Here is a 27,887-nt window from a genome sequence, read left to right on the forward strand (position 1 = left end):
ATGTTGTGATTGTCATATAACTGCGCTCCTCTGAAGATAACTCAGCACTTCTTGAACCGTTGACCCCCTTATTTCCCAAAGCACAGAAATTAGAGGAGCTCAATTAATAATTACAGGTTTTACAGATCTGCGGTTACTAATTTCTCCTCTCCCACGGCACTCCTGTGGAAGAAAATCGCTTGTTGATGAGAGAGGTCAGAGGAGGATGGCTAGAATTATGCAAGCAAATAGACGGGCCACAATGTCGCATATATATATATATATATTGCAGGCAGTGATTGGTTACATGATTGCCTGATGCAATAATACCCACAACAGCGACAATGCTAGGGGTTTAACATTAAATAACTTATACAGGAAAAATTACTTAAAACATATATTAGGACATAAAACGTATAATTACATATTTTACATATAAAATTAATATTAACATGTGAAATGAAGACACATGAAAAGCGATGAAAAGAGGATGGCAGTCACTCGGTTGAAGACGAAAGCTGGTCCCTGATGATGCGTCTTCTGTACGATTTGTCCTCTATGAACTTTTTGTAGTCCACATCCATCTCCTGGACATTGTGGAGCATCTCCATGGGCAGGAATCTATCCCCTATTCTGAGCCTCCACGCCACAGACTGCAGAGAGGGGAGGGCTCTTAAGGGTTTTGGTGGGATCCTCCAATTGCACATCTGCCAAAAATTTGGCGTATTGACTTCACCCGCTATCATTTTAATTGTCACAAGCAAGCGGAGGGCAAATATCCGTTTGGAGACTTTTCTGTAATTTAGAAGTTGGGTGATATCTGAAGTATGTATGAGTGGTGGCAGTTTATGCTTGAAGAGGACCCACCGAAGAAGCCAGTACTCATCAGATGCAATGGTTTTTAGCGTGGTTTTCGTTGCCGACGCCCAGATTTCTGACCCGTAGGTGATGACTGGCTGCAGAAACCGGTATACGTATTGGAGCGTGTACTCAGGCTCTGTGACATGAAGGAGGTGTTGTTTGGCAAGCCATCTTGCTCTGCAGACCTTGTTGTGAATGTCTGCAACATGGTGTTTGAAACTGAGTTTAGGGTCGAATATAACGCCGAGATCTTTGTGCTTGATGACTGGAGTGATGGGGGTTCCGTGGATTTCCAGGTTTAGTTGCGTTGGGTTTGATTTGAGGGAAAATACCATTTGTGCAGATTTTTTTGGATTTATCTTAAGAGAGAACTGTGCCAAGTATGTAATCAGATTCTTGAGGCTGTTGATAATGTTTCCAGAAACAGAATCAGGTCGGGTGGTCCCGTTGATCCGATAGAGGAGCTTCAAGTCGTCTGCATAACTGATAAATTCTGTTTGCTGACACAGGAATGGGTGGATGGCAGCCGTAAAGAGGAGCCCTGAGAGAACTCCGCCCTGGGGTACACCTACACAAACTTTCCTTGTGAAAGATTTTTTATTCACAGTCAAGTGAAGGACCCTGGTCGTAAGTAGCGACTTCAAGAATTCCAGTATATTGCCTTTTATCTGGTATCCATCCTCACAAAGTTGCAGGAGGGGCTGGATGTCTATACTGTCGAATGCAGACTGGATATCCAGATAAACAATTGCCATCTCAGCCCTATCTTGTAGAGCCCCCAGAATGGTGTTGGTGGTTTGCAATAGGTTTGTAATGGTGGACCTGCGTTTCAAGGCATAGTGAATGTATGGTGATTCACATGGCAGAACCTGGTTGGTTAGGATAGGAAGAAGGCACTTCTCCATGACTTTGAGGAGACATGAGGCTTTCATTATTGGCCTGAATTGTGAAATTGATGTCGCTCCTTGTGTTTTGGGGATTGGTCGGACAATATATTGATTCCAGGCTGTTGGAAAACTTTGCGTTGTGAGGATTCCATTGAAGATACCTAGGAGTGCATCAATGATGAATACACTAACGCTCTTAAGAATGAATTGTGGGACCCCATCATATCCAGTGCAAGACGTTGGTGGGATATCATTTGTGGCCTGGATAAGCTCTCTTTTTGTGATGATGATGGAAGCGAGGACATCTCGCTGACAACTGTTGTGAATTTTAAAGTCTGATGCTGACTTTGGTTTAAATCTTGTGATGTAGTCTAGCCATTCAATTGGATTAAGTTGTTGAGGGAATTCATCATGCCTTGCCTTAAACGGTGCTTTCCCGATCTTGATTGTTTTGTCGATATAGGCTTTAATGGCTTCAGATTTGCTTCTATTGAACTGGGCGCGGGCTCTTGAGTATGCAATTCTGTCTAGTGGGTCTAATTTTGCTTTCCATTTTGCATGTAGTCGTTGTTTATTCCGAAATTTAAGGCTGAGATCTTGGGTCCACCATGCTTTGCTTCGACAGGAGATTGAAACTGTTTTTGACGCTGCAGTTCGAGCAATAGACTGCAGCCAGCAGGTAAGAAAGTGCAGCCCGAGCTGTGGATCACATTGGTTTAGGGCTTCCCAAGGAAAAATAGATGCTGCGAAGCAGCATTTCTCTGGATTGAGGAGAGAAGGGCTAATCACTGTCTTCTTAACTGGTGCCTGATGTTGCCAGGATGTCGTGGGAGTGATTGGAAGAATGAGGCCTACTGGTAGATGGTCTGACATGAAGGCTGTTTCCGGTTGGCTGTCAACGGTGAGGGTGTCTGTTGCAAATATTAGGTCTAACAGGTTAGAGCCTCTGGTAGGGGAGAAATTCTGGAGGGTCAGACCTACTGATGCCAGATTAGAAGATAACAATTTGCTAAGACTGTGTTGGCCTGAGCTAATATTAAAGTCTCCACACACTAGTAATGTTGATTTAGGGTGGCATTGATTAATGATCCAGTTGGAGATCTCTTGTAAAGTGTTCTTTACTGCGGGAGGGGGGATCTAGACTGTGCACACGTCAAGTCTGTGGCCTTGAATACTGAGTGAGGCTCTTGCAGCATCAAACAGTTCTGTTTTTAGTGTTGCTGAGGTTGTCAGTGAGAATTTTTTTTTTTTTTTTTTTTTTCGCAACGGACCACTAGTCGCACTTTGTCGCCAATGGGCTACAACAGCCGACGACCACATCGCGTACCTTTGTTATCAATGAAGAACAAGAGAGCACGCCTCATGTGGGAACAACAACACCAGCTCTGGACTATCGATTATTGGAAAACATTTGCTTGGTCTGACGAGTCGAAGTTCCTGGTGCATCATGTTGATGGAAGGCTCAGAATTTCGCGAAAACAACATGAATCCATAGACCCGTTATGTCTGACGACTACTGTGCAAGGTGGTGGGGCAGTGTTATGGTGTGAGGAATGTTTTATTGGCACACGTTGGGTCCATTGATACCCATAGATTCACGTCTTAATGCCACATGAAATCTAAACATCGTTGCTGACCAAGTGTATCCGTTCATGTTGACAATTTATTCTCAGTCAGATGGTTACTACCAGCAGGATAATGCGCCGGTGCACAAAGCTCGAATCACCAGGGAATGGTTCCTGGAACATGACAACGAGTTTTCTTTGCTGCAGTGGCCCGCTCAGTCTCTGGATCTCAATCCTATTGAACATCTTTGCGATAAGCTGGAAAGGGCTGTTCGCTGCAAGCCTACATCTCCGTCGAATCTGAAGGAACTGCGTGACACACCCATGCCTGCATGGTATTCTATACCTACACAACGTTTTTGCATCTTGTTTAATCCATGCCTAGACGAATTCCGGCTGTTTTGAAGGCCAAAGGAGGTTCAACACGCTACTGGATAGGTGTACCTAATAAAGTGGCAGCACAGTGTATATCACTTTTGTATACAATAAAGATTATATATAAACTTATGTAGCAGGGTCCAGTACGGATGGGGTGGTCATAATTCAGTGATCACCGAATGGATATATGAAAACCCCAAACACGAGAGGTATTAGAACCTATAGTACTTATTACTGTGTTTGAGTTTAACATATATACACATAAATTAACTATCTATATATATTTTGTTTTGGTAATAAGCACAAATATGAAGAAAGTAAAATTACTAAAATAAAATATAATGAAAGGCAGGAACAAGCAGTTTACAATTCCTCGATTATCAAATACTAAATAATGTTTTTCACAGAAAGATTTACCTCCCTTGTATTTGCCTTTTCTCCATTCATAGACAACCGCAGAGGATAGTTTGCACAGTTTGTAGAATACGGAAAGGGGAGCAACTTCATCTCTGTCTTTTGAAAAAGAATTTTAATAATAATTAGCAGTAATAAAAAAGAGAATTAGTAACAGTGTTAGTAGCATTCTGGTCTTGTGGTGGTGCGGGTCGTAGTAATATTCAAATATATTTAGAGAGCATTTAATTTAATACATCATGGAATATTAGAAAGACTTTAAATAATTCGAATTAAGGAAAAAATTATTATTACTATCACAAATAATTAACATATAGGGTGAATCTAACGTGTTGTGAGTGGTCTTCTGAGTACCTCAGATCACAACTGGCGACAATCTCTTCTCCCATAGAGCTGCTCTGTCTCTCGTGGACATTAAGACTTGAGTTCGAATCCCGTCGATGATGTGAAGGGTTTTTATGGGCTTTTTTCACAATTAGGTTCAGTTTTCGGTTTCAGACGAGGGTAGCATGGGTTTTCTCCCCGAATCTAGAGTTTCTCGTCCAGAAAACAGAAAATTGACCACACAACACATGCAATTTACAGACAGTATACACGGCGCAATATGACCTTAGTCGTTGATGCTCCTTAAACCCTACCACAAATACTGTTGTTTGACATTACAAGAATGCAAAATGAAATGACCTGCGAGATTTCTGTTCTTCTTTTCCTTAGTTGGATTAATGTTTTACATCTTCCGGTGTCAATATTTGCTCGATCGTGTAGAGGAAATACTTGAAATACTTATATAGGTATAAAATCATTTATTCCACACACCACCTTAAAATCTTAATCTTTATTTAAACCTTGGTTTTCCAATAAATCTGCTAAGGCTGTTCAAAATAAGAATGTTGAATGTTGTAATTTGCTTACATCCAAATCTCCAGGTTCATTTAATGCCTACACCAAAGGTAGCAAAAATTGTAAAGCAATTATTAATCAGTACAAACTAGATTTTGAACGGGCTATAAGTGTATAAAACTTTCTTCCTGTACAAACGGTAGGCGAGCATTCTGGTCTCTTGCCAAAGCTATTGGCCCGCAACTTTTGCCCACCTTTGTTCCCACATCAGTCTAAATCAGATGATTCTATTGCAACTTCAGCCAAAGGTAATGTTCATCGGATAGCATCCCATTTTTTTCCAACTCATGTATTGATGATCTTGGTAAGCCACTCCCACCATTCCCACTACACTCCGTTCAATGCCTCCCCTGTGTTGTTCCGATAAAAGTATGTCAGAAGCATTTTGAGCAATCTTGATGCTCTTATTATTTCAAAGATTTTCTTATCGTGTTTATCATAAAGGTCTTATAAATAAACTTCCACCTCATTGAGTGCCGAAAGTTTTCTCTAATTCGTATCCAGTTTTCTCTGACTGCTCACTGCGGGTGATGATACACAGCTGTCTGTGTTATAATTATTTACTAATGCTAATGTTCCTGAAAGTTCAGTTGTTTTTCCGCTGCCTTCCTCTTGCATATTCATGATGTTCTTCCACGAACTGGAAAATCATATCCATAGTTTTGCTCATGTTAGCATATTGCATTCCACCTTCCAGTTTAAAATCCTTACCCTGCACAAATAGCTTCAGCTTCTCGAATATCTACCGTCAGTTCCTTGAATGCAAATCTCCAGGTAATTCCCCCATGGGACAAAAATAACTTAGCTACTTTTAATCTTTCTAAAACTCAAGGTTTATCATATTTCCTAAACAAAAAGAGAATTTAATGCCATCTCTCCTGCTTATCTTCGATAAATGTTCGCTTTCTTAACGAGGTTACATAACTCTGTTAAGTGTTATCCTGATTTCTGACCTCTCCTCTCTTGGCAAAAGTACATCAGAAATATTTCTTTTCCTGCACAAAAAAAACTGGGTTTTCTCTTTCACTCTCGGCGTTACTTTTGCTTTTTTTTAGATAAAAAACTACTAATTATGTACAAATCTCGAATCAGCCCTAACATGAAATGAAACATTGTTCTCCCATCTAAGGTGATGCTCAAACAACCTCGCCCTCTTTCTGTTGTTTTAGACTCCATTCAGAAAATGGGCAGTCTAGTTAATTCGTGATTCGTCTGTTACAAAATCACCCCACTCTGTTTCATAGACATTGTGCTTCTGTTGCATGCCTTTACTATTGACACTTCCTAATATTCTTGTAAATAGCCACTCAGTTTATAAAAACCTCAAATCAGCCCTTCTGTACAATATTGTTCCCCACATCTGGGGGTGGTGCACCCAAAACCTCTCACTCAGGCTTTTAGTCTCAATTCCAAGATGAGCACTGAGGTTAATCAATTATTCATCTCCTACGAAGTCTTTCCACTCTCTATCTATCACATGTAATTATTTAATGTTAATTATCTATCACATTTCATTATTTAATGAAAACCCTTTCGAGCCTACAGACCAGTAAGGCTCCTGGAGTTGATGGAATATACCCTATAATCTTAAGGGAGGCGGCAAGCGAGTGCACTGAACCATTGAGGCTAATTATGCGAGCATCACTAGACTCTGGGGAGATTCCCTTGGATTGGAAAAGTGCAAATGTATCTCCCATACATAAGGGTGGCTCTAAAAGTGAAGTTGGAAATTATCGACCTGTCAGTCTGACTTCAGTAGTAGGGAAAATCATGGAGGCAATGATCAAGGGTGGAATTCAGGATCATTTGGATCGAATTGAAATTCTCAAGGATACTCTGCATGGTTTTGTAAAGGGAAAATCATGTTTAACAAATCTGGTTCGCTATTTCGAAAGGGTCACTCACGAGCTGGATTTAGGGAATAATTTCGACATTGTTTATTTAGATTTCAGCAAAGCTTTTGACTCAGTCCCACATGAGCGGTTGCTTTATAAGCTAGTACAGGTTGGAATTACTGGGAAAATCCTTAGATGGATAGCAAGATGGCTTCAGGGCAGGAGGCAGAGGGTTGTGATAAATGGCTATTCCTCAGATTGGGTTGATGTAAGAAGTGGGGTTCCCCAAGGATCAGTATTAGGACCACTATTGTTTTTAATTTTCATAAACGACATTGATGAAGGGATAGAGGGCGTGATGTCTAAATTTGCAGATGATGTTAAAATTGGTAGAGTAGTTAATGATCACTGTCAAGCTGATCTTCTTCAGAGAGACCTAGGTAGACTCCAGGAATGGTCAGAAAAATGGCAGCTATGCTTTAATCCAGCAAAGTGTAAGGTATTACACCTGGGAAACAGTAATCCCAAAATAACTTATTCACTTGGTGGAGTTCAACTAAATCCAGTACTGGAGGAAAGGGACTTGGGTGTTACGATACGGTCAGACATGAAATTCTCTGAGCATTGTAAACAGGTCGCAAGGAAGGCCCATGGTGTCCTATCGATGATCTATCGAACTTTTGCAAGTAGAGATAGGGACGTGATAATCCCATTATATAAGGCTTATGTTAGACCACACTTGGAATACTGTGTTCAAGAATAGAGACCGCACCTAAAAGACATCGAGCTTCTTGAAAGGGTGCAAAGATGGGTAACTCGCCTGGTGAGATCGGCAAAAGGGCGTCCTTATGAAGAAAGACTTCGAATATGTGGGTTGCAGAGTTTGGAAACTAGACACCTTAGAGGAGATTTGATTGAGGTGTTTAAGGCTCTGAGAGGCATCAGTAAAATGAATGAGGAGGAAATTTTCGAGATTATAAATGATGCTAGAACTAGGGGACATAAATTCAAGTTACGGGGGGAAATGTTTAGATTGGACTGCAGGAAGTTTTATTTTAGCCAGCGAGTTATAAATTACTGGAATAAGTTGCCTTCATGTGTGGTAGAGGCCGACAGTTTCGGGAAATTCAAAGGTCATCTGGATAGTACTTTCGGGTAAGGGAAACGCATAGGATGATAGTTAATATCCTTTTTTTATTAATTATTATTATTATTTTTTTATTTTTATTATTTTTTTGTTTTTATCATTGTTTTGTTCGGATTTCTTTTTTTTTTTTTTTTGGCTGGTGCAGCATAAGCCATAGGCTTTCTTGCGCCATGCGGCCATTACTAATACTAATACATGTTCTAGCTCTGCTGCATGCATAGATACGCCCATGGGCACTGCTATTCTGAATTTTCATCTATAATTCCGCCCTCCTTCAAAATCAATCCTCACGCATTTAATGTCCAACATCAAACTCACAAAAAACCAACTTTTTTCTTCCTCATTTATTCCATGAATTGTGTGGGAGAATCTCAGGGAATTTCGTGGAATCTGAAAGGCTCGGGGGAGGAAAGTTTAATCAGCGTGGTAGGAATATATTTTTATGAGATGGTATTCATTTGAACAAAGATGGTGCAAAATATTTTGCTTGTATCATTGAGGATACCCCGAGGATTCAAGAAAAGTGCTACTTATGGGAAGAAGGATAATTTAGATCAGCGTTAATCTGATGATATGAGTCAAAGTAATGCTTGAACTTAGCTCATGAATTCTTCTTTGTTGCTATAACAGACAATGTTGATGAGATGCTCTGAGAGTAGCAATGTTTGAAATAAGAGGGAAGATATAGCTTGGGACAGAAACCTCAATAACTTCAAGTGGTGTGTCAGAGTAGGAAACTATAGAAAACTACTTAGTCTCAACTGTGTCTCCAGTAATTTCAGTAGTGTTGGCAATAAAATGAATGAATTTGAACTCCTGGTTAGAATACAATATGGCTAACAGAAGCGTGGCGCCACCTGGAAATTGGTGATGAAGAATTCCATTACGGTATATATAATATATTTTGGATAGAAGTGGTGGAGGGATCATGCTTCTTATCAAAAGCTGCCTGAGTGTGACAAGAGTTTTTGCTGAATCTGAAGTTACGTCTGCCAGCATTGAATCCTTGTGGTGTGAGTCAGTCGGAAACAAAGGAACAATGAGAGTGGGAGTAATCCACAAACAAGAAGATTGTGAAGATATGAGGAGAATCTTTGTGTGCATATAGAATGGGCACGAAAGCGTGAATCTCATATTAGTAGTGACTTTAATCGGCCCCAGATTCATTGGAATAAGTGGGATGGAAACTCACCATGGGGGAAACTTTTTTTATATCAACTAAATAATTATTATTATATATTTTTATTTTTTTATGAAAACGCCAAACACGAGAGGTATTAGAACCTATAGTACTTAGTACCGCGCATAAGTTGGAGGCTGAGAAAGAGAAAGAAGATATTTGTTGACATTAGACTTGAATTTCTGTAGACTGTAATTTTCAGGAAATACGGATGAAGGAAGGTTATTCCAGAAAACGGCAGTTGAATGAATAAATGAGGAAGATGAAAAGTTGGTTCTGTGGGTTTGAAGTTGGACAGTAAATGGATGTTGGCTGGTGGCGACACGTGTTCGGACTGTTTTGAAAGAGAGAGCGGGAATTATAGAAGCCAATTCAGACGAACAGTGCCCATGGAAGTATCTGTAGAAGAGGCATGCAGCAGAAACAGTACGTCTATGAGAAAGCGAGTGGAGAGACTCTGTTAGAGATGAATCATTAATTAACCTAACTGCCCTCTTCTGAATGGAATCTAAAAGCCTTAGAGAGGTTTTGGGGGCACCGCCCCAGATGTGGGAACAATATTCCATGGCAGGGCGGATTTGCGATTTGTACGGAGTGAACAGCTGTTTCGAAGAAAAGTAATGCCAAGAGCGAAAGAGAAAACCAAGTTTTTTAGATGCAGAGGAAGCAATATTTGTAATGTGCTTGTGCCAAGAGAGATTAGAAGTCAGGGTAATCCCCAAAAGAGATATATCATTTTGCCTAGAAATCGGAGTGTCACTAAAGATAAGCATAGGAGCAGAAGAATCCTTTTTGCGAGATATAAGACAAGAATGAGTTTTAGAAGAATTGAAATCAACTACGTTCTCTTTGCCACACTGGAGAATTACCTGGAGATCGGCATTTAAAGAATTGGTAGCGGATATTCTAGAAGTTGAAGCTGATTGAGCAAGCCAAGGTTTGTCAAAATGGAAAGTGGAATTCAATGTGCTATTATCGAAAAAACTATGGATAGGATTTCCAGTCAATGGGAGAAGGTCATTAATATACAAGAGGAAAAGAGTGGGGGAAAAAACTGAACCTTAGGGGACACCAGCATTAGTGGAGAAGTTAAAAGGCAGAGAGCCATCTACCATCACGCTCAGAGAGCGATCAGAGAGAAAACTGGATAACCAATTACAAAAAAACAGTTGGCAAACCATAAGATGGAAGCTTGCTTAGAAGACCTTTATGCCAAACACGATCGAAAGCCTTTGAGGAGTCAAGAGCAACTGCTTGTGTTTCACAGAACTTTCCCATTGAATTTGTCTATAAATGAGTAACATAAGCCAGAATATCACTAGTGGATCGATACTGACGGAATCCATTCTGGTGATCGTTGATCAGACGGAAGGTTTCTAGGTAGTTTAAGAGTTGGCAGTTAATTGATTGCTCCATTACTTTTGAAAGGGTACAAGTAATTGCAGTGGGACGATAATTGGATGGGAGGGATATGTCACCCTTTTTTAGGAACTGGTTGGATAGGAGCAAATTTCTAAGCAGAAGGAAAATCACCTTTGGAATAAGAAAAGGGAAAAGGCAGCAAAGAACAGGTGCTAGTTCAGAAGCACTGGTTTTGAGAACAAGTGGAAAACAAAACATCAGGACCTGGAGCTTTCTTAGCATCAAGAGTCGTCAAAATCTTTCTGACATCCTTTTGAGGAGATCACAGGAGGCATTGAATGGCTCCTTGCTGGGAATGGTGGGAGGTGTTTTACCAAGATCATTAATACATGTGTTGGCAGAAAAATAGGATGTTAGCAAGTCAGCTTTATCCTTGGCTGAAGTGACAGAATCATCTGATTTTGACAGAGGTGGGAGCAGAGATAAGCAAAAGTTACGGCCAATAGCTTTGGCAAGAGAACAGAATGCTCGGCTACCATTAGGGCAAGAAAAAAGTTTTCTACTCTTAGCCTGTTCAAACTCTAGTTTGGACTGATTGATAACTGCTTTACAATTGTTGCGAGCTTTGGTTTAGACAGAAAATGAAACGGAAGAATTAGAAACAAGCCAATTACGATATGCAACATTCTTCTCTTGAGCAGCCTTAACACATTTATTGGAAAACCAAGGTTTAGATAAAGGATGAGAATTTAAGGTAGATGTGGAATAAAGGATTCCATTCCTACAAGAATAGTTTCCCTGAAACGATCTGAGAAAACATTGAGATCAGACGTTTTGAAACAGTAATCCGGTCAAAGAAAAGAAGAAAAGAAATCTCGCAGGTGATCCCATTTTGCATTCTTTTAATGCCAAACAACACGAGGTTGGGAATAGCCATGAGATAAAGGCTCCATTGGAATATTTTTGATCTGAGGTGCCTAAAGGACCACTCACTTCGACTTTGTTGTTAGAAGGGTTGTTTGTGAGAAAAAGATTAAGCGTGTGGGGTGTATTGTTAGAATTGTATGGTATTCGGGTAGGTAAATAACTTACTGGAAACCCTTTTTCGCGTGCAGAGAGCACTAAATGAGAAAAAGCAAATTGATATTATTTTTTTGGATATCCCCGCAGCCTACGACAACGTCTCAACTCCAGCGCTCATTGCGATTTTAAGGAATTATTTTAATGTAAGAGGAAACTTGTTAGCTATAATAACCAGCCTGCTAGAACATAGAAAACTTACTGTTAAGCACCAAAAGCTACAATCATACTTTACCATCTTGCGAGGAGTGCCACAAGGGGGAGTTCTTTCGGCTACCCTTTTTGCGGCCGCCCTGGAGCCGTTTCTTGCACAGTACCATGACTTTATAACATATGCTGACGATGTAAAATTCTTCATCACTTCCAAAGACCATGAATCAGCAGAAAGTATTTGCCAGATGGCAAATAGCACAATCCGAGAATTTGAGAGCTACCTGGATTGCATCGGGCTCCGTATTAATGCACAGAAGTCTGCCCAAATGACCATAACTTACAAGCAGAATAAAAATGACATCTCGATCTCTGTGAACGGGTCTAGCGTTGAAAAAGTGCACTCTCACCTGGACCTAGGTCTTAAGTGGGATGACAGACTCACCTTTGCTCAACACTTCGCCCATATGAAGACAAAAATATTCGCCGCTTTATGGGCTACTAGACAGGAACTGGTAGGAATTAGTGATCATCATCTAGCGACCAAGTACATTTTAATGTGTGTCCTGCCAATTGCAATGTACGCCTCGCAAATCTGGTCATCAGCTCCAGATTCACATTATAAGTCCGTCCTTGGGATCGAGTACTGGTTCTTGCGATGGCTTAACAGAGTTGCTGGCCACCCTTTTACTATCTCAAGGGCCATTCTCTACTCAAACCTTAACATCACACCCTGGATGCAGCGGATAATTAACAGGAACATACACACTCTCGCACAAATGCTCACAGGCAGAGTAGATGCTCCAGTCCTGGATAATATTCTAGTCAAACCGCGTGCCACTGCTAGACGTTGCGGGGAAGTAAATAATCCACTGCGTCCAGTCCTGAACAATCTTAGTAGCCTGCAAAGATTCTTCCCATCAAATACAGCGAAAATATTTAACTCACTACACATAGATGCTGAAAAACTGTGTGAGGATGCAACATACCGGAAAGAGATCTTCCAGAATTCGTACAGATTGACCGAAATATGAATTGGCTGCAAAGTACCAAAGAATTGAGAGTAAAAGAGAAACTTTCTACTTTAAGAACAATAATAATTGTTGTCCGGAAAAATACACCTTCTGTAACAGTTATGTAAATAGGTAAGTTATATGTGGAATTATTAGTAAATTGTAAATATATGAGCTGTATAATGTATGTACACAATCATAAATGTGTAAATACTGTATGTATTAAACATAAAATGTGTACAAAATATTTTGGGACGAGACTACGTGTACAATATATGTAACCAATTGCACGTAGTATCTCGTGCCCTGATATGTACTTAGCACCCTCCTGGCACTTTGCCGTCCCGGGGTGGTTCCTTATGGAAATAAACAGATAATAATAATAATAATAAATGAACAATCTGTGCGAGGTCATTAGTAATTGAAAACGTCTCAGCATCTCAACCGGTTTGGTCTGTGTGATTAGAAAACGGAATTTAGCTGGAGGTGTGAACACTTAAATCACCAAGGAAAAGTACCAGTTTGTTAAAGAAAGTACTAGGGGTGTGAGAATATTCGTGACCTCTTCATTACTAATGATTCAGATGACATCACAGGTTTTAAGGAATAGGCACCATTGTCAGGGAGAGATCATGCAATCGTCACCAGGAAGATGAAACAAAATGTTACAGTCCTTAAAGGTCAAAGCAGGTGTTTTAACTTCAGAAGAGGGGATTTTGACAGCTTAAGGTGATATATGGTATCTGTGAACTGGGCGGATTGTCTAGGGATGGCGAATACTTTTGAAGTATTTAATACTTTTAAAACAGATATCACAGAAGTCATGAACGCATACATACTTTTAAGAAAATATTGCAGAAGGCGGGGGGTGGGGGGGCAGAAACGAATTACTGCGGAGCTGGTTGGTCAAATAGAGCAGAAAAAGATAGCATGGGACAGTTACAAGCGATGAAAAGTACTGAAATGTACGACAGGTACAAGTTTATTTGTAATAGTACAGAAATAAGATCAGGGAGGGCAAGGCTGGGTATGTGAAGGTATTGGCTAAGAGAAAAAAGAATGGGGACAAGGAAGTTTTCTTGTATGTAGATAGAAGGAAGAAAAAAGCAAATCAGATTTGATTCTTGTGCATTGGGCATGGGAAAATCTTAAACAATCCAACTGATGTTGCTGATGAATTTGAACAGGTACTTTGCATCTGACTATAATGACGAAAGTCTGAGAAGAAGTTGTGCGAGTGAGGCGGAGCCATATGAAATTTGTGATGTCGTAATTACAAATGATTAGTAAAATGTTTGAGTTTAAGGCAAATAAGGCTTCCGCAGTTGATGGCGTACATCCTGTAGTTTTTATGAGGAGCGCGAGTGAGAGTATTGAACCATTGATGTTAATTATGAGAGAATCTAAGGAGTCAGGAGAGATTCCTTTAAATTGGAGAAGTGCCAACGTATCGCCAATACATAAAATCGGTTCTAAGGGTGAATTTGATAACTACAGACCGTCAGTCCGACTTCAGTGGTAGGAAAAATCTTAGAGGTCACTAAGAGTGCAATCCACTTACATTTCGATAAATATGGAATTCTGAAGCACACACAACATGGCTTTGCTAAGGGTAACATGGCTTTATTTTGGGTAAATCTTGCTTAACTAATTTTGTAGGCTATTTTGATACAGTTAGTTATGATTTGGATTTAGGGAATAATTTCGAAATAGTTTATTTGGGTTTTAGCAAAGCATTTAACTCGGTCTCTCATGACAGGCTACTGTATGAGCTTTAACAGTTTGGGTGAATTCCGTAATATTCTAAGATGGACTGTTGGGTTGCTGCAGGGCAGACGACAGAGGGTTGTGATTAATCGATATTCTTCAGATTGGTGGAATATCGAAGTTCCACAAGGATCGGTTCATGGAGCACTGTTGTTTCTCATTTTCAAAAATAACATCGATGAACGGATAGAAGGCGTGATGTCAAAATTTTCAGAGTGCGTAAACATTGGCAGAGTCGTTGCTGATTAGTGCCAAGCAGCGCTCCTTCAGGGTGACTTAAACAGACTTCAAAGATGGTCAGAGAAGAGGTAACTATGTTTTAATGCTGCTTACTTGGGGAATAGGAACCCACAAATAAATTATACTCACAGTAGGGTTGAATTAAAAACAGTGGAGAATGAAAAGGATCTTCGAGTTACAATACGGGTAAATATGAAATTTTCTGAACAGTGAAAAAAGGCGGCCAAGAAAGTCCATAGTTTCCTATGGATGATTTATCGAACGCTATCCTGTAGAGATAGGGAAGTCATACCCCCACTGTATGAAGCAATTTTAAGACCACATTTGGAATATTCTGTTCAGGTATGGACCTCATTTGAAAAAAGACATCGAGCTTCTTGAAAGGTCCAAAGACGGGAAACTCGAATAATGAGATCTGCAGAAGGACCAGATGAGGAAAGACTACAATTATGGGGCAATAGAGCTTGTTAACCAGAAACCTTAGAGGGGACCTGATTGAGATATATAAGGCTCTTAGAGTGATTAGTAGACTGATTGAAGGTGGAATTCTCGCTGTTTTAATGAATTCCGGAACTAGCTGTCATAATTCAAATTACATGGCTTGAGGTTTAAGATTAGATTGTAGGAAGTTTTCTTTAATCTAGAGAACTGTTGATTGTTGGGACATGTAGCCTTGGCAGGAAATTGATACCGACAGGTCGAGTAAATTCAAAGGTCAACTGGATACTTCCTGTGTGACGAGGGTAGCATATAATTTGTGTTTTATTTATTTATTATTTTTATTTTGCAAATTCAGCAAAAGATTGTGGCTTCCTTGCACTATATGGCGATTACTATTCCTGTTTTCTAGAGCAACCTTCCTTCACGCGTATTTCCATTTCCTGAAAATTGCAATCTACAGAAATTCAAGTTTAATATCAACAAGTATATTCTGTAGATTACAATTTATTTATTTTTTATTTTTAGACTTAATAACCATGGAAACTTCAAATTTACTACTATTAACTAAAATTTAATATATTCCAGTCTTATTATCTAGGGCCGTGCCTACTGAGCATCTTGAGTAATCAATTCATACTTCATCCACCCTGCAACTTTCGATTTATTTAATTTTTGCACCGCTAGTAAAATATGCTCAAGATAAACAGTTCACATTGCAAGCCTTGCAAATTAAGGTTTATTTCATTTCTTGCCAGTTCTTCCATTCCTTCCAACGTTATGCTTAATACAACTCTTGTGAAGGGATTTTGATTCTTATTTCGTCATCGCATTCTAGTTTTTTTATCTGTCATTCAATAAGCGTGTTATATCCAAATTTCAATTGCCTTTTATATCCAAATTTCAATTGCCAGTGTCATGAACCTTTCCTGTAATCTCTGGAATTAATCATTACTGTCCAGGGGTGAGGTGTCTCGGTACATGTTGGAAGATCCATCTACCATATTTGTATTAATCTGTCATATTTCCTAAAAATTTGCTTAATCATTTTACTCATTAAACATCATATTCATGCAGGATACGAGAAGCGAATTAAAGGAAACTTATATTATTTTAAGGCTTTTTGATTTCATAACCTACCTTTTTCAGGAAGATTCGGTAACTTCTAAAAAGTCCAAGAACGGTTCCTTCAGAAAACATTTTTGGCTGGGAAAATGGAGCATGAATTGCTAAATAAGCATTGCCTGGTGTCTGATACTGGAACATTTCAGCCATTTTCACCGAGAATCTAATAGCCATGGCTGCAAAATCAAATTCAAAAAGAATATAATTTCTTTGAAAACATGCAGTAGAATTAAATCAACTGAGGATATCATAAATCCCTAATCGGTTCTATTTTGACATCCTTAAGTGTTCAAGAAAAGCAACAACTTCACGTGCGAAATTAAAAACAGAAAAAGGCAAAAAAATCTAATAATTTTAATTTTAGATTCAAATACTTAGTGCAAATGAATTAAATGTAATATTAAAAATATTCAACTCTATATATAACATTACATTTTCAGAAATAAACGCTTATTCTGCTCTTGAAAAGTATTCAACTTTTCAAGAGAATTTCTTGCCGCGCTTCTGTGTTACGAGGAATTAATAGGTGGTAGATGACGCTCATCAACCGGTGCAGTACTACCACTCTTCATATGGGAAGCTTAAAGTGGTGACACTCGTGCATATTCTCCAGAGAAAAACTCCGGAAACCCCCCATCTCTTCCACCATGCAGTATGATTGATGTATATTGAGGTTATGATGGGCAGCATGGCCAGATCCATCTTCCTTACATTTCAATGGTCCAGCTCTAAAACGGTGTTCGCAGGCCACCTGATAGACAGCACACCGGATCAGCTAGTGCATAATCTCGCTTCATCTAATCTGCTAGATAGTGACTGGAGTAGTGCATATGCGGGGGAATTTTCGAGGTTACATTATGTCAAGGAGTTTGGTATATTCTTCCCGACTGTAGGCCATATCCGAAAGTGGGAAGGCATGATGTCCTTCCCACTTTCCATTTTCTTACTACATCATGAATAGTCAAACTAATAGAACAAACTTATCTGCGAAATTATCTAAAGCTTCCAATGATGATTCTCTTGTTCAGAACTCCAGGTGGCTTTCGTTTTCTAATCATACGATTCCAGCTGGTCGAGATGCCCAGCTTTTGCAAATACTAATACTTCGCACAGATTGTTCATCTGCCTACCAGAATACCAGACAACGCTAACCACACAGCCAACTTGATCTTTTTTTTTCTCAAGAATAACCCTTTTAAGTGTACGATCGAGGACAGTGATCCTCTAGGCACCTGAGATCACAACTTGATTCTTGTCTCTTCTGCAATGAAACCTTTCTTTCGTGGCCATTCTCAACCTCATGTTTGTCATTAAAAGAATTCAAAATGGGATAACCTGCGAGATTTCTATTCTTTGGTCGGATTACTGTTTTGAATCTTCTGATGAAATTGTTTGCTTAGATCGTGTCAGTAAAATTATTCTTGTAGGGATGAAATCCGCCCAAATTGGAATAAATTCTTGGGGGAAGTTTTCTAAGGGGAGTTCCAATACTATATTTTATTTATTTTTTTTTTTTAATTTTTTTTTCTCTCCTTTATTGGGCCACCAGAATCATTCATTTTCCTATCGTATCTGCGCAGAAACAAGCTTTTGAGTTGATGGTGATTCTAGCTCCACATGACTGCTAAATACTGTTCTCTCCATGTATTTTCTCTGTATAAGAAGACAGAGATAATACAGATACAGGCGGAAAGTCCTTCAGAAGTATGGGTTTATATCTGGCCAAGTATTCACTCATGTAGTTGGCAGTGTTATCCATTCCAGATTGTGGTTGGGGACGTAGAATAAAACGTCCAATCTATGAACACTAATCGTGATTGTTATTGCTGTGCAAATTCATGAGGGTTCCATAGCTTCAGTAACTAATCAGCAATTCTCGCAAGAATGAAGGCCCATATCAATTCATGTAAAGGCTGCTTTTAAGGAAGATGTTGTTCATGTTTATCAAATATAAAATTCTTTCTTTGTGCAGTCAGTCTTTCATATGCAATTATTTTTATGCACGTTTATGAAACTAGCAGAAGTTCATTATTACATACTGAACTGCCGATAGTTTCCCAATAAAAAAATACCTTCAATAGTGAATTTAAATGATTAGATGTCTGTGTACTTACTATCGTATGAAGTAATCTTAATGATGCTTTCATTAGCAGCACGAGCGTTCACTGATATACACCTATGTACAATTCCACTTGGTCCAATAATTGGTATAATTTTACTATTACAGTTCCTAGAAATAAAGTATATGAAGTAAAAGTTAATAAGATTTTCAGGGTATACATTTAGTTATCTGAAATGATTTGAAATTAAATATACTGTTGTATCAAAAGGTTTGTAAAACTAAAAGTACTGTGAACAACAGTTTCTACAGTTTATTTTAAAGTATTTAATGTTATTCACGTTATTAATATTAACATTCGCGCACACACACACACACAGCACAAACGTAGCACTACACTTAAATCTTGTAGAGTGTCATCACATCGTACCACAGGAGTTGAACTAACAGACTCCAGCCTACACCACACATGCCCACATGTCTATGTGTCCAGTTTCCTAAATACAGTAAACCGTCGCCTTCTTCGTGGTAACACAGTGATTATAATCACCATCGTCCCAGACTGGTTTGAAAGGCTCGGGCTCGAATCCTATAAGTGACGCGAGGAACTTTTTTCAGCCATTTTCAGCCATAGACCGACTATTCAAGTTGTCGGTCCAACTGTTTAACAGGCAATTGAATTAAGCTGATGAACTTTATCCAAACAGCAGATTAAAATGAGGTTTCCTGTACATCTGCGCTTTTGGAAGTAATATGCGTTGTGTACTTAATTGTATTAAGTGAAATTAGCAAAGCATTGTAATATTTGGTTTGAATTTTTGCGTGTTTAATTTCTTCATAAACTTTGAAGTGACTAATAGTTACATATTATTTTAACCTAAAAGCGTTTTAACAGAATTTTTAAATAAGTGTAAAACTAATGCTTTTGATTTTATATTTTTCATTAAAAATTAAATAATTACGGTTATTAATTAATAAATAAATAGGCGAATTTGTTATGCTCCTAACCACCACGTGTGTTAGGTCAGGGTTCTACCATTGTCGTGTTAACAAGATCTTTGACCCTGAGCAGGTTTTATGGAACCGAAAATTGTTCAGTGTAATTTTTTATTTACTTTTTTTCCAACTTGTTCTGCTTGGATCCACTGGTACTGCACTAGTTCCAGTGGATGTGGAATAATTAGATTGCTGAAGATACCCATGAGTACCAGAATAGGTTTGACCTGCTTTCCCCTCGTGTGGTGGAAACAGTTTTCTTTTGACAAATGATTTCTCGTAGCAATATGGCCAAAAACAAGTAAACAACACACACACTACAAAAGCATATCTGAATGTTTTACAGAATTGTATTTCTCACAGAAAACCAAGCGGAGTTCAGACGTCGCCCTTTATAAAATACAAAACATGTCCACGCCAATGTTAACAACTTCCATTTAAAATCTTAATGATAGCTATGGTCATCGCGATTATACAACGATTATGTAATATAGTGACACTAAGGAAAAGTGATGATTGAAGTGTTTATTGGAAAGATCATTGAAAAGTTTAAACAAAATCATGGAAACACCATTCATAAAATGTGAACGCAGAATTAGAAGCCATACTTCTTGTCTATAAATTGATTATCCCAGAAACAGAGACCCACTTACGATTGTTTTTCCTTTCAATCTGGTTGGTTGACTTCTGAAAAAGTTACCCACGGTGCGGGTATACAACGATAAGTATTATGTGTATTATCTTGTGTGTGTATATATTCTATAACGATCTGGCGTGAATTTACCTACATGTACTTCATAAATTAACCCATAGTTCTGTATAATAAAGTCAATAACAATCGTCAAAACATCAAATCAGGAGTGTTCCCGCAAGCTTGGAAAAATTACATCTTAACCCCAATATCAAAGATTAAACACTAAAATTAGCTAAGGATTACAGATTTCTGTTAGTTGTGCCCTACAGAAGGTATTTGAAAAAACATTGCTTCCTACCATCAACCAATACTGATTCAGCCATAGACCACCGTATTTGCAACCAGCCATTTCAGGGAGATCAACAATAACAAACTTACTGGAAACCCTTGTTCGCGTGCAGAAAGCACTAAATGAGAAAAAACCAAATTGATATGTGTTTTTTTTGGATATCTCTGCGGCCTAAGACAATATTCAGTTTCAGCACTCATTGCGATTTTAAGGAATTATTTTAATATAAGAAGAAATTATTGAACATAAGCAGCCTGCTCGAACAAAGACAACTTACTGTTAGGCACCAAAAACTAATCTTGCTTTAACATCTCGAGAGGAGTGCCACATGGGGGAGTTCTTTCGGCTAGCCTCTTCGCGGCCGCACTAGAGCCGTTTCTTTCTCGGAACTGCAATATTATAAAGTATGCTGACGATGTGAAATTCTTCATCACGTCCAAAGACCATGACTCAACAGATGGTATTTGCCAGATGGCTAATCGTAGAATTTTTGAGAGCTATCTGGCTTACCTTGAGCTCCGTATTAATGCACAGAAGTTTGTTGAAATTACCGCAACTAACATGCAGAAGAAAAATGTCATTTCAATCTTTGTGAATGGGTCCAGTGTGCCAATATTGCACTTTCACCAGGATCTAGGTGTTAAGTGGGATGATAGACTCACCTATGCTCAACACTTCGCCCACATGAAGACAAAAATATACGCTATTTTATGAGCTACTAGACAAGACCTTGTAGGAATTAGGGATCCTCATCTAGCTACCAAGTACATTTTAAAGTGTGCCCTTCCAATTCCAATGTATGGCTCTCAAATTTGGTCCTCAGCTCCTGATTCATCTTTTACGTTCGTCCTTCGGGTCGAGTACTGGCTCTTGCGATGGCTACAGACTTGCTGATCACTGTTTTCCTATCTCAAGGCCATTCTCTACTGAAACGGTAACATCACACCCTGGATGCAGCGGACAATTAACAGGAACATACGCACTCTCGCAGAAATGCTCACAAGCAGATTGGATGCGCCAGCCCTGGATAATGTTCTAGTCAGACCACGTACAACTGCTAGACATTTCGGAGGAGTAAATCATCCACTGACTCCAATCCTGAACAATCTTGATAGCCTACGAAGATTCTTCCCATCAAATACAGCAAACACATTTAACTCTCTGCAGATATAAGCCGAAAAACTCTGAGGATGCAACATACCGGAAAGAGATCTACCACAATTCTCATAGGCTTACCGAAATATGAATCAGCTGTAATATGACATTCCATTTTGTGGAATAAACAGATAATAATATGTATTAACACCCACTGTTGTCTATTGAAAATAGATTAGAAATATATATGATGTATTACTTAAGGTTTTGAAAGTCGTATAGTTCAGTGAAGAGCCTGATACTGAAATTTATAAAGCCAGTTCAGCTATTGGTTAGTTAGTGTATTACAACTTGCAATTTCACTAGATGAGTTAACACATACACCTGAAAATGTGGATCTACGATTCATTTTTAACGTTTTAACATCAAAAGGAATAAATTTATAGCAGTGCAAGGATTATCACAGTAAAGATAGACAGTGAAAACCTAATCAGTTCATTTTATTCCGGTGAGGCATTTTGTGCGTGTCACTAATTTATTTTACTTACTCGTCAGAAGCCGCAACATTTTCACAGGATGTGATCTCTATACCAGGAATTGACGCATTACGGAGCAACTCTGGTGAATCACGTAGATAATCTTCGAAATTACGTTTTGGCTGATAAAAATATATACATCAGGACAGTTAATTCTTCCAATAAACTACGTTTGTTAATTTAAATATTAAAACTTATTTTATTCATTAAAAAGATTTAGCATTCAAATATCAAAAATGAATGAACACATTAAACTTCACTCCTTCTCAGAATTGGGGGAACAAAACCACGAATTCCCATTGACCACGAATTTTCTAGCCATCAATCCTGTAAACGAGCTGTTCACCACATGCTGTTTCCCAAGATGCACTGGTGAACTAATGAAGAAAACGTATTTTCAAAGATACTCTAGCTATTGTCACTCAATTATCCATTAACATTTCGTAAAAATAGATAATTCAGGAAAATATGTTACTTTTACAGCAGAGTAAAGTAATATATCATGAATCGGGCAATTTATTGATGTTTGAAACTTAGAAGTGACTTCTTGCTCATCCAGGCCGGTGGGTTACGCAATTTTAATTGTTTGGAGAAGCATACTCCAAGGCTGCTTCTATTTCTGTTGTCATGAATGGGTTCGCCAAAACAAGAGTTTGGCTAGTTGACAGAAATGTATTTCAAGATCATCATTTCTCTTCACCTGTTGTACTCAGCAATCTAACAGAAGGATATTCTATCCAAGAATGCAGCTTTCTTCACATTGATGCTCAAAGTTCCCAAGCCTCTCTGAGTGGAATGAGTTTCTTATCGCAGTCTCAACAAAATATATCTAGCCTGTATAACTTGAGTTTGCCAGCAAAAGCCTAAATTTGATGTGCGTACGCCTAAAGAAGGAGACATTTCTCCAATGTCTGCTGCTGTTTTTGCAATGAAGAAAAGAGCAAAGAGACCTCAGCCTCTTCTTGAACTGACAAGCAGCCAGTACAAGGAATCTTTTCAGTATAAAAAAAACACATTATGGAACTCTCTTCAGATGAAATCTCTGAGAGATCTCTTCGGATGAAACAGCGAAAGCCTAAAGGAAAAAACTTACATACCAACAATCCAACAGCAAGATAATCAAAGCTGGTATTGCTTTATTTCTGAAAAGCAAGAGATACACGATATGATTCAATATGGTCATGTCATAAATCAGTACACGAAGAATGCACTGGAGTTAAAGATTAAAAAAAATTAACTTTATGTGTAAGCCGATTAAACAATAAAGTCGTTTTTTTTTCTAAGAGTTCGCTACTGTATATCTGTATTATATATCCTATTGTGTATAAAAAGCAGTATTTTATGATTCTAGAACAATTCAACCTCTGGTCCAATCTAAGGCACCTACTGATCTAATCAAGGAGCCAGGTTCTTACACTGGACCACTTCTACATTTTCAGAATGTAGTTATTTAAAGGTGTTCTGACGTCATTACGCGTGGGATTCATTACTATTTGGTAATGGTATTTATTCTGATTCACATGATACATTTTCCAAGATTTTTACCAACTTAAGTTTTTCTAAATAATTAGTTTTCAAAATTAGGGGGTCCAATTCAGGCAACCTTCCCCTAATTTTAACAGTGTTTATTTGGACTTCAGAAAAATATTCGACTCGATTTCGCAAGAGAGATTCTTAGGTAAGTTGGAACATATCAGGATCACAGGTGAGATCCTTAAATGGATTAAGGGATGACTAAACGATAAATTAATAGTAGGCTAGGGTTAAAATTGAGGTAGTTCAGGGATCAGTGTTTGGCATGACCTGTACTTGATTTTATGAAATGACATTTAAGAACGAATACAGAAAATGACGTCAAAATTTGCATATGATGTGAGGATTTAAAGATTCCGAACTTCAACCATTGCTCATTCAGGATGACTTGGGCAGTCTTCTGGGACGGTCAGGTAAGCAGCAGCTACGTGGACCACTTCCACATCATAAATAAAAAATATCACTTACTTCAAGTAATTTAACCTCGATATTAAATAAGTAAAGTTATAATGCAAGTGATCTTTTCTGAATAAACACCATGGAGCTCATCCGTCCGCACAGGAGCCAAGAATTTCATGGATTCAGACGCTGCCACCAAGTACCACATGAGATCGTCTTCACTCCTAGCGAGAAATGCTCTCGATAGCACTCCGTAGCACCTTTTCCAGAAAGTCATCAACTTCAGAAATGACATCACTAAAAACCCGTTTAACCTTAGTGACCTAAATATTGGGGTAATATATGGTTGCCTGGCATTAAAATTAACCGAAGGCTTCAAGCTCCCGACCGATGGTCAATGTACTGATGAACGTTTCCGCGGTCTTTGGAACCTCCTCCATGATATTTTCTGCTGACAACATACTTGAGCTTAGACACTTTTCGTGAGTTTGTGAGACCGTCCACATTTCTTTTTTTTTTTCTTTTAGTTATCACCCGAGCTCTTTCGTTGATAAGAGTCGTAGTTACGCGCACAGAAAGATTACTTCACTCGTTCTCTCGGCGTAATAGAAAAAAGTGGCATCCGGCCACAACCCACCAATGAAAGGTTCTGATGCACGAGCCATAACCTACCCTTGCTGCTGCACAGGCAGAACCATGATATTTATATTGATACGAGTACACGGATACACAGGCGCGTATCGATGCAGACGAATACTTCTGGCACAAGAAACAGACGTGGGTCCGAATAATTTTGGCCACATAGTTTGCCATTCAAATTCTTATATTTAATTGGCCAACCTGCATAAAAATAAACGGTACTTTAAATTCGCTAATTCCATAGATGGATTCAATGGAAATCTGGTGGAATTCTTAAAGGTAACTTAATCCAAGTGCTGTTGGTAACTAATCTCAAACCAAAGGAGTGAGCATTTCCACCGTACATTATCGCCTGCACAACATTCAAAATCGGCATGTTCGCAGGCGCGCGGGCGAACACACACACACACAGCCATTTGCAAAGCCCTTATTTACAATAAAAATCACATATATCGTCCTCATGGTATCCCCTCGTGGTTGATCACAGCATTTGCAACAATTGCCGTCCTTCCACACAGCGTGGAAACATTGTAGTGCCCATTGGTGTGGCACTTAGCACGCACCAAAAAACATCTTTTATCCTACGAGCCGTTATGCAATGAACAAAGTAGTCGATGAGCCAGTGGACCTCTAAAATAACCGAGCAACCAACCACCTGCAAAGAATTTCATCCAACAAATTTTAAGGAGCTTCTGTCAATAGTATAAAGTGTGGTATCCAGAATGACGCATTTATGAACAAAATGAAATTACTAATGCAAGGTTATCAAAAATGAACTTACGCGAAAGAGTATAAATTCTCTGCACTTGACTTGATTGCATTCTTCGGCGTTTTGTTGCGTACAATGGACGGGGTTGTTCTTACAAAACAATTCTTGCGAGACGCTATAAAGAAATCGAGAAGCAAATTATATGGTTCCTTACACTCTAAGAGAATTCGTAAATATACATTCATATTTATGATTTATTAAGGGAAACATATTAAAGGAAACATTGCCTTTTGGAATAAACATTTCAGAGAAGAATGTGGTTATAGTAATTGCCTGCTGCAATGAAACATCGAACACATCATTTCACCAAACGAGTCATACTCTCTGCGTCGACCTCCACTGAAAGTAAAATGGTCTGTTTCTCCACCCCCCTTCATTTGAGAATTTTCGCTCCTCCTTATAATCAGATGAATCTGATTAATCTACAAATTAATAGCACAGTTGCTTGGGCTATTTGGGATAGTTTTGGAAACCATACTCATTAAAAACCTGCAGTATTTATTAAAAGAATAAAAGAAACTCTCGATTTTGCAGGGAGAAGGTGTGGGTGTATGTGGATTGCAAAATTCTCGCTCTAACTGGATGACAAGAAACTCACTGAGGTCTATGGGGTCAGGCGAACCATGGTAGCTCGGAGAAGTGCATGCGGACCAAGGAAGGTCAAGGAATGCTATAAACACGGGAAGTTTTATTGCTGCATTGGAGACGGGATACAGAGATAATATCGTGTGACGATTACCAAAGAAGGAAACGTTAGAGCAAATATGCATTTTGGTCACTCTGACTCTGTGACGTATTGTGAGATAACCAGAGATTAAAAGATTTCTTTCATTTGTATGTCATTTTCTATATCATCACTGCCGGAGGCGTGAAAATTTCCCCTTTAATAGCCAATAAGAAGGGAGTATTATCTGCAAAATACTAGCAAAACGTGGAGTATATGAAGTGTTTGCGGGGACTAAGCAGTGAGAGGTGGTGCAAAAGTTTGTGTTGTGCAGAGGGGTTGTTTGTTGTTTGGTTTTCAGGAGCATTAGCAACTAAGGCCATATTGCTCCGGGATATGCGGTGGTCGTTCCTTGACCTTTCCGCATCCTCCTTATTTGGTGGTGACGGGCTCGAACCCCTGTCTAATCAGGAAGCGTGTGCTACGCACTGCTGCTCCTTCCCACCTGGCTACGGAGGCGCCAAAGTGCAGAGGGGAGCTCGCGGTCAGCATCATTGCAGTTGGTCGTACTAGCTGAAGTAGGAGAACAGAAGAGCGTGAAAGTCTAGGGGTTCAGAGAAGGCAACGCCCTGGTGTTCCATTGGAAAGAAGGAACCCCCAATAACCTGCTCTTGAAGAAAGTAACTTGGCCTAGTAAGCAAACTGTTTCTAATTTATGAGTGCTGGTGACTGAAACACAAGGGACAAAAAGTCTCTGAATTACCTGAACTTCATCTCTCCCAGACTGAAACTGGCCCTAGTGACCAGACAATCCCTGACCCAAATCAACACGCTCAGTCAAATACTGGTTTGCCTGAACCTTCACTCATGACCGTCGCAGGCGTTGAAGCAGTGGGCAACGCAACGTCACCTGACGGCACTGCCAATCACGTTATATGCAGCACTAATTACTCCAATTTTCCATCAGATCATAATAATGATCAAAATTGTGCCTCGAACGCTAACGTATTCTCCACCTCTAGCCAGTCACTAGTCACAACAGATACTTTCCAAGTCGAAGGTAATTCTCCAAGAATTAATGCCGAAATTACAGTGTCGACGCCTCCCCTACAGCCAGACAGTGCAGATTTCGTGATCCACCTAATTTACCAATTAAGATCCCAAATTGAAGATCTCAAGGATGAGGTTTACTCACTGAGAAACCAAAATAAGCACATCACTCATATGCTCTCGGACCTCTGTTCTTTGGCTAGCCAAAATGGTAAGCTGACATCTCAGGCACCAATAATACCCAAAAGGAAAAAAACCACTCATCCAGTAAAGCCTCCTAGCCTTATAAAGCCTGGCTCCCACACCCAAATCCAATCAAGACAATAACTAGGGAGTTCTGCAGACACTCCGACTGAGCATGTTAGCACGGACCGATCATGCACTCATCAGAAAGACACACTCAGACACTCAGTGGCTGGTGAGCAACCACAGCTTCATGCTATTGAAGAAGTATCCCAGCGAGAGAACCGACCAGGAAATAAAGACTCCCTACAGGCTCAAGAACAAAACAATAATCTAACTAACGCTCATCATGTTTTGCCTACCTTATATGCTGGCGTGCTTACTAACAGCCCTTCTAGTTATACCTACGTCCCATCTGGAGTTATACAAAACTCCCTCATTCCAGCAGCCAACCCCGCCCCATATTCCTCAGGATGCCGCCGAGCTACCAATATTGACCGCCCTCCCCATCATGCTGTTATCACTAACCAGGCCTCTTTATCCCGCCAAGTAACAGCCTGCAAATCTCGTCTGACACTGGCCGAGAAATATAATATCTCCGTCGTTCCCACCAAAGCCAAGATCTTCGCCTCCAGATTTGGACCTGGAACCTCTCCTGAA

The 27,887-nt window shown here is 39.3% G+C and overlaps 1 protein-coding gene across 1 annotated transcript in view; it reads right to left on the reverse strand.

Moving 5' to 3' along the window:
• LOC150076207 (uncharacterized) overlaps positions 1-27,887 on the reverse strand; it is a 79,117-nt gene that overhangs the window by 43,756 nt on the left and 7,474 nt on the right. The window contains exons 2-5 of the mRNA XM_090387286.1: positions 22,003-22,112; positions 18,436-18,551; positions 16,337-16,497; positions 4,088-4,183 (exon numbers count right to left, since the gene is read on the reverse strand). Of these exons, the coding sequence (XP_090243412.1) occupies positions 4,088-4,183; positions 16,337-16,497; positions 18,436-18,551; positions 22,003-22,112 (483 nt within the window). The remainder of the gene's footprint in view (positions 1-4,087; positions 4,184-16,336; positions 16,498-18,435; positions 18,552-22,002; positions 22,113-27,887) is intronic.

Source organism: Mastigoproctus giganteus, chromosome 13 (assembly GCF_048544385.1).
Source record: "Mastigoproctus giganteus isolate SK-2022 chromosome 13, ASM4854438v1, whole genome shotgun sequence".
Lineage (NCBI taxonomy): Eukaryota > Metazoa > Arthropoda > Arachnida > Uropygi > Thelyphonidae > Mastigoproctus > Mastigoproctus giganteus.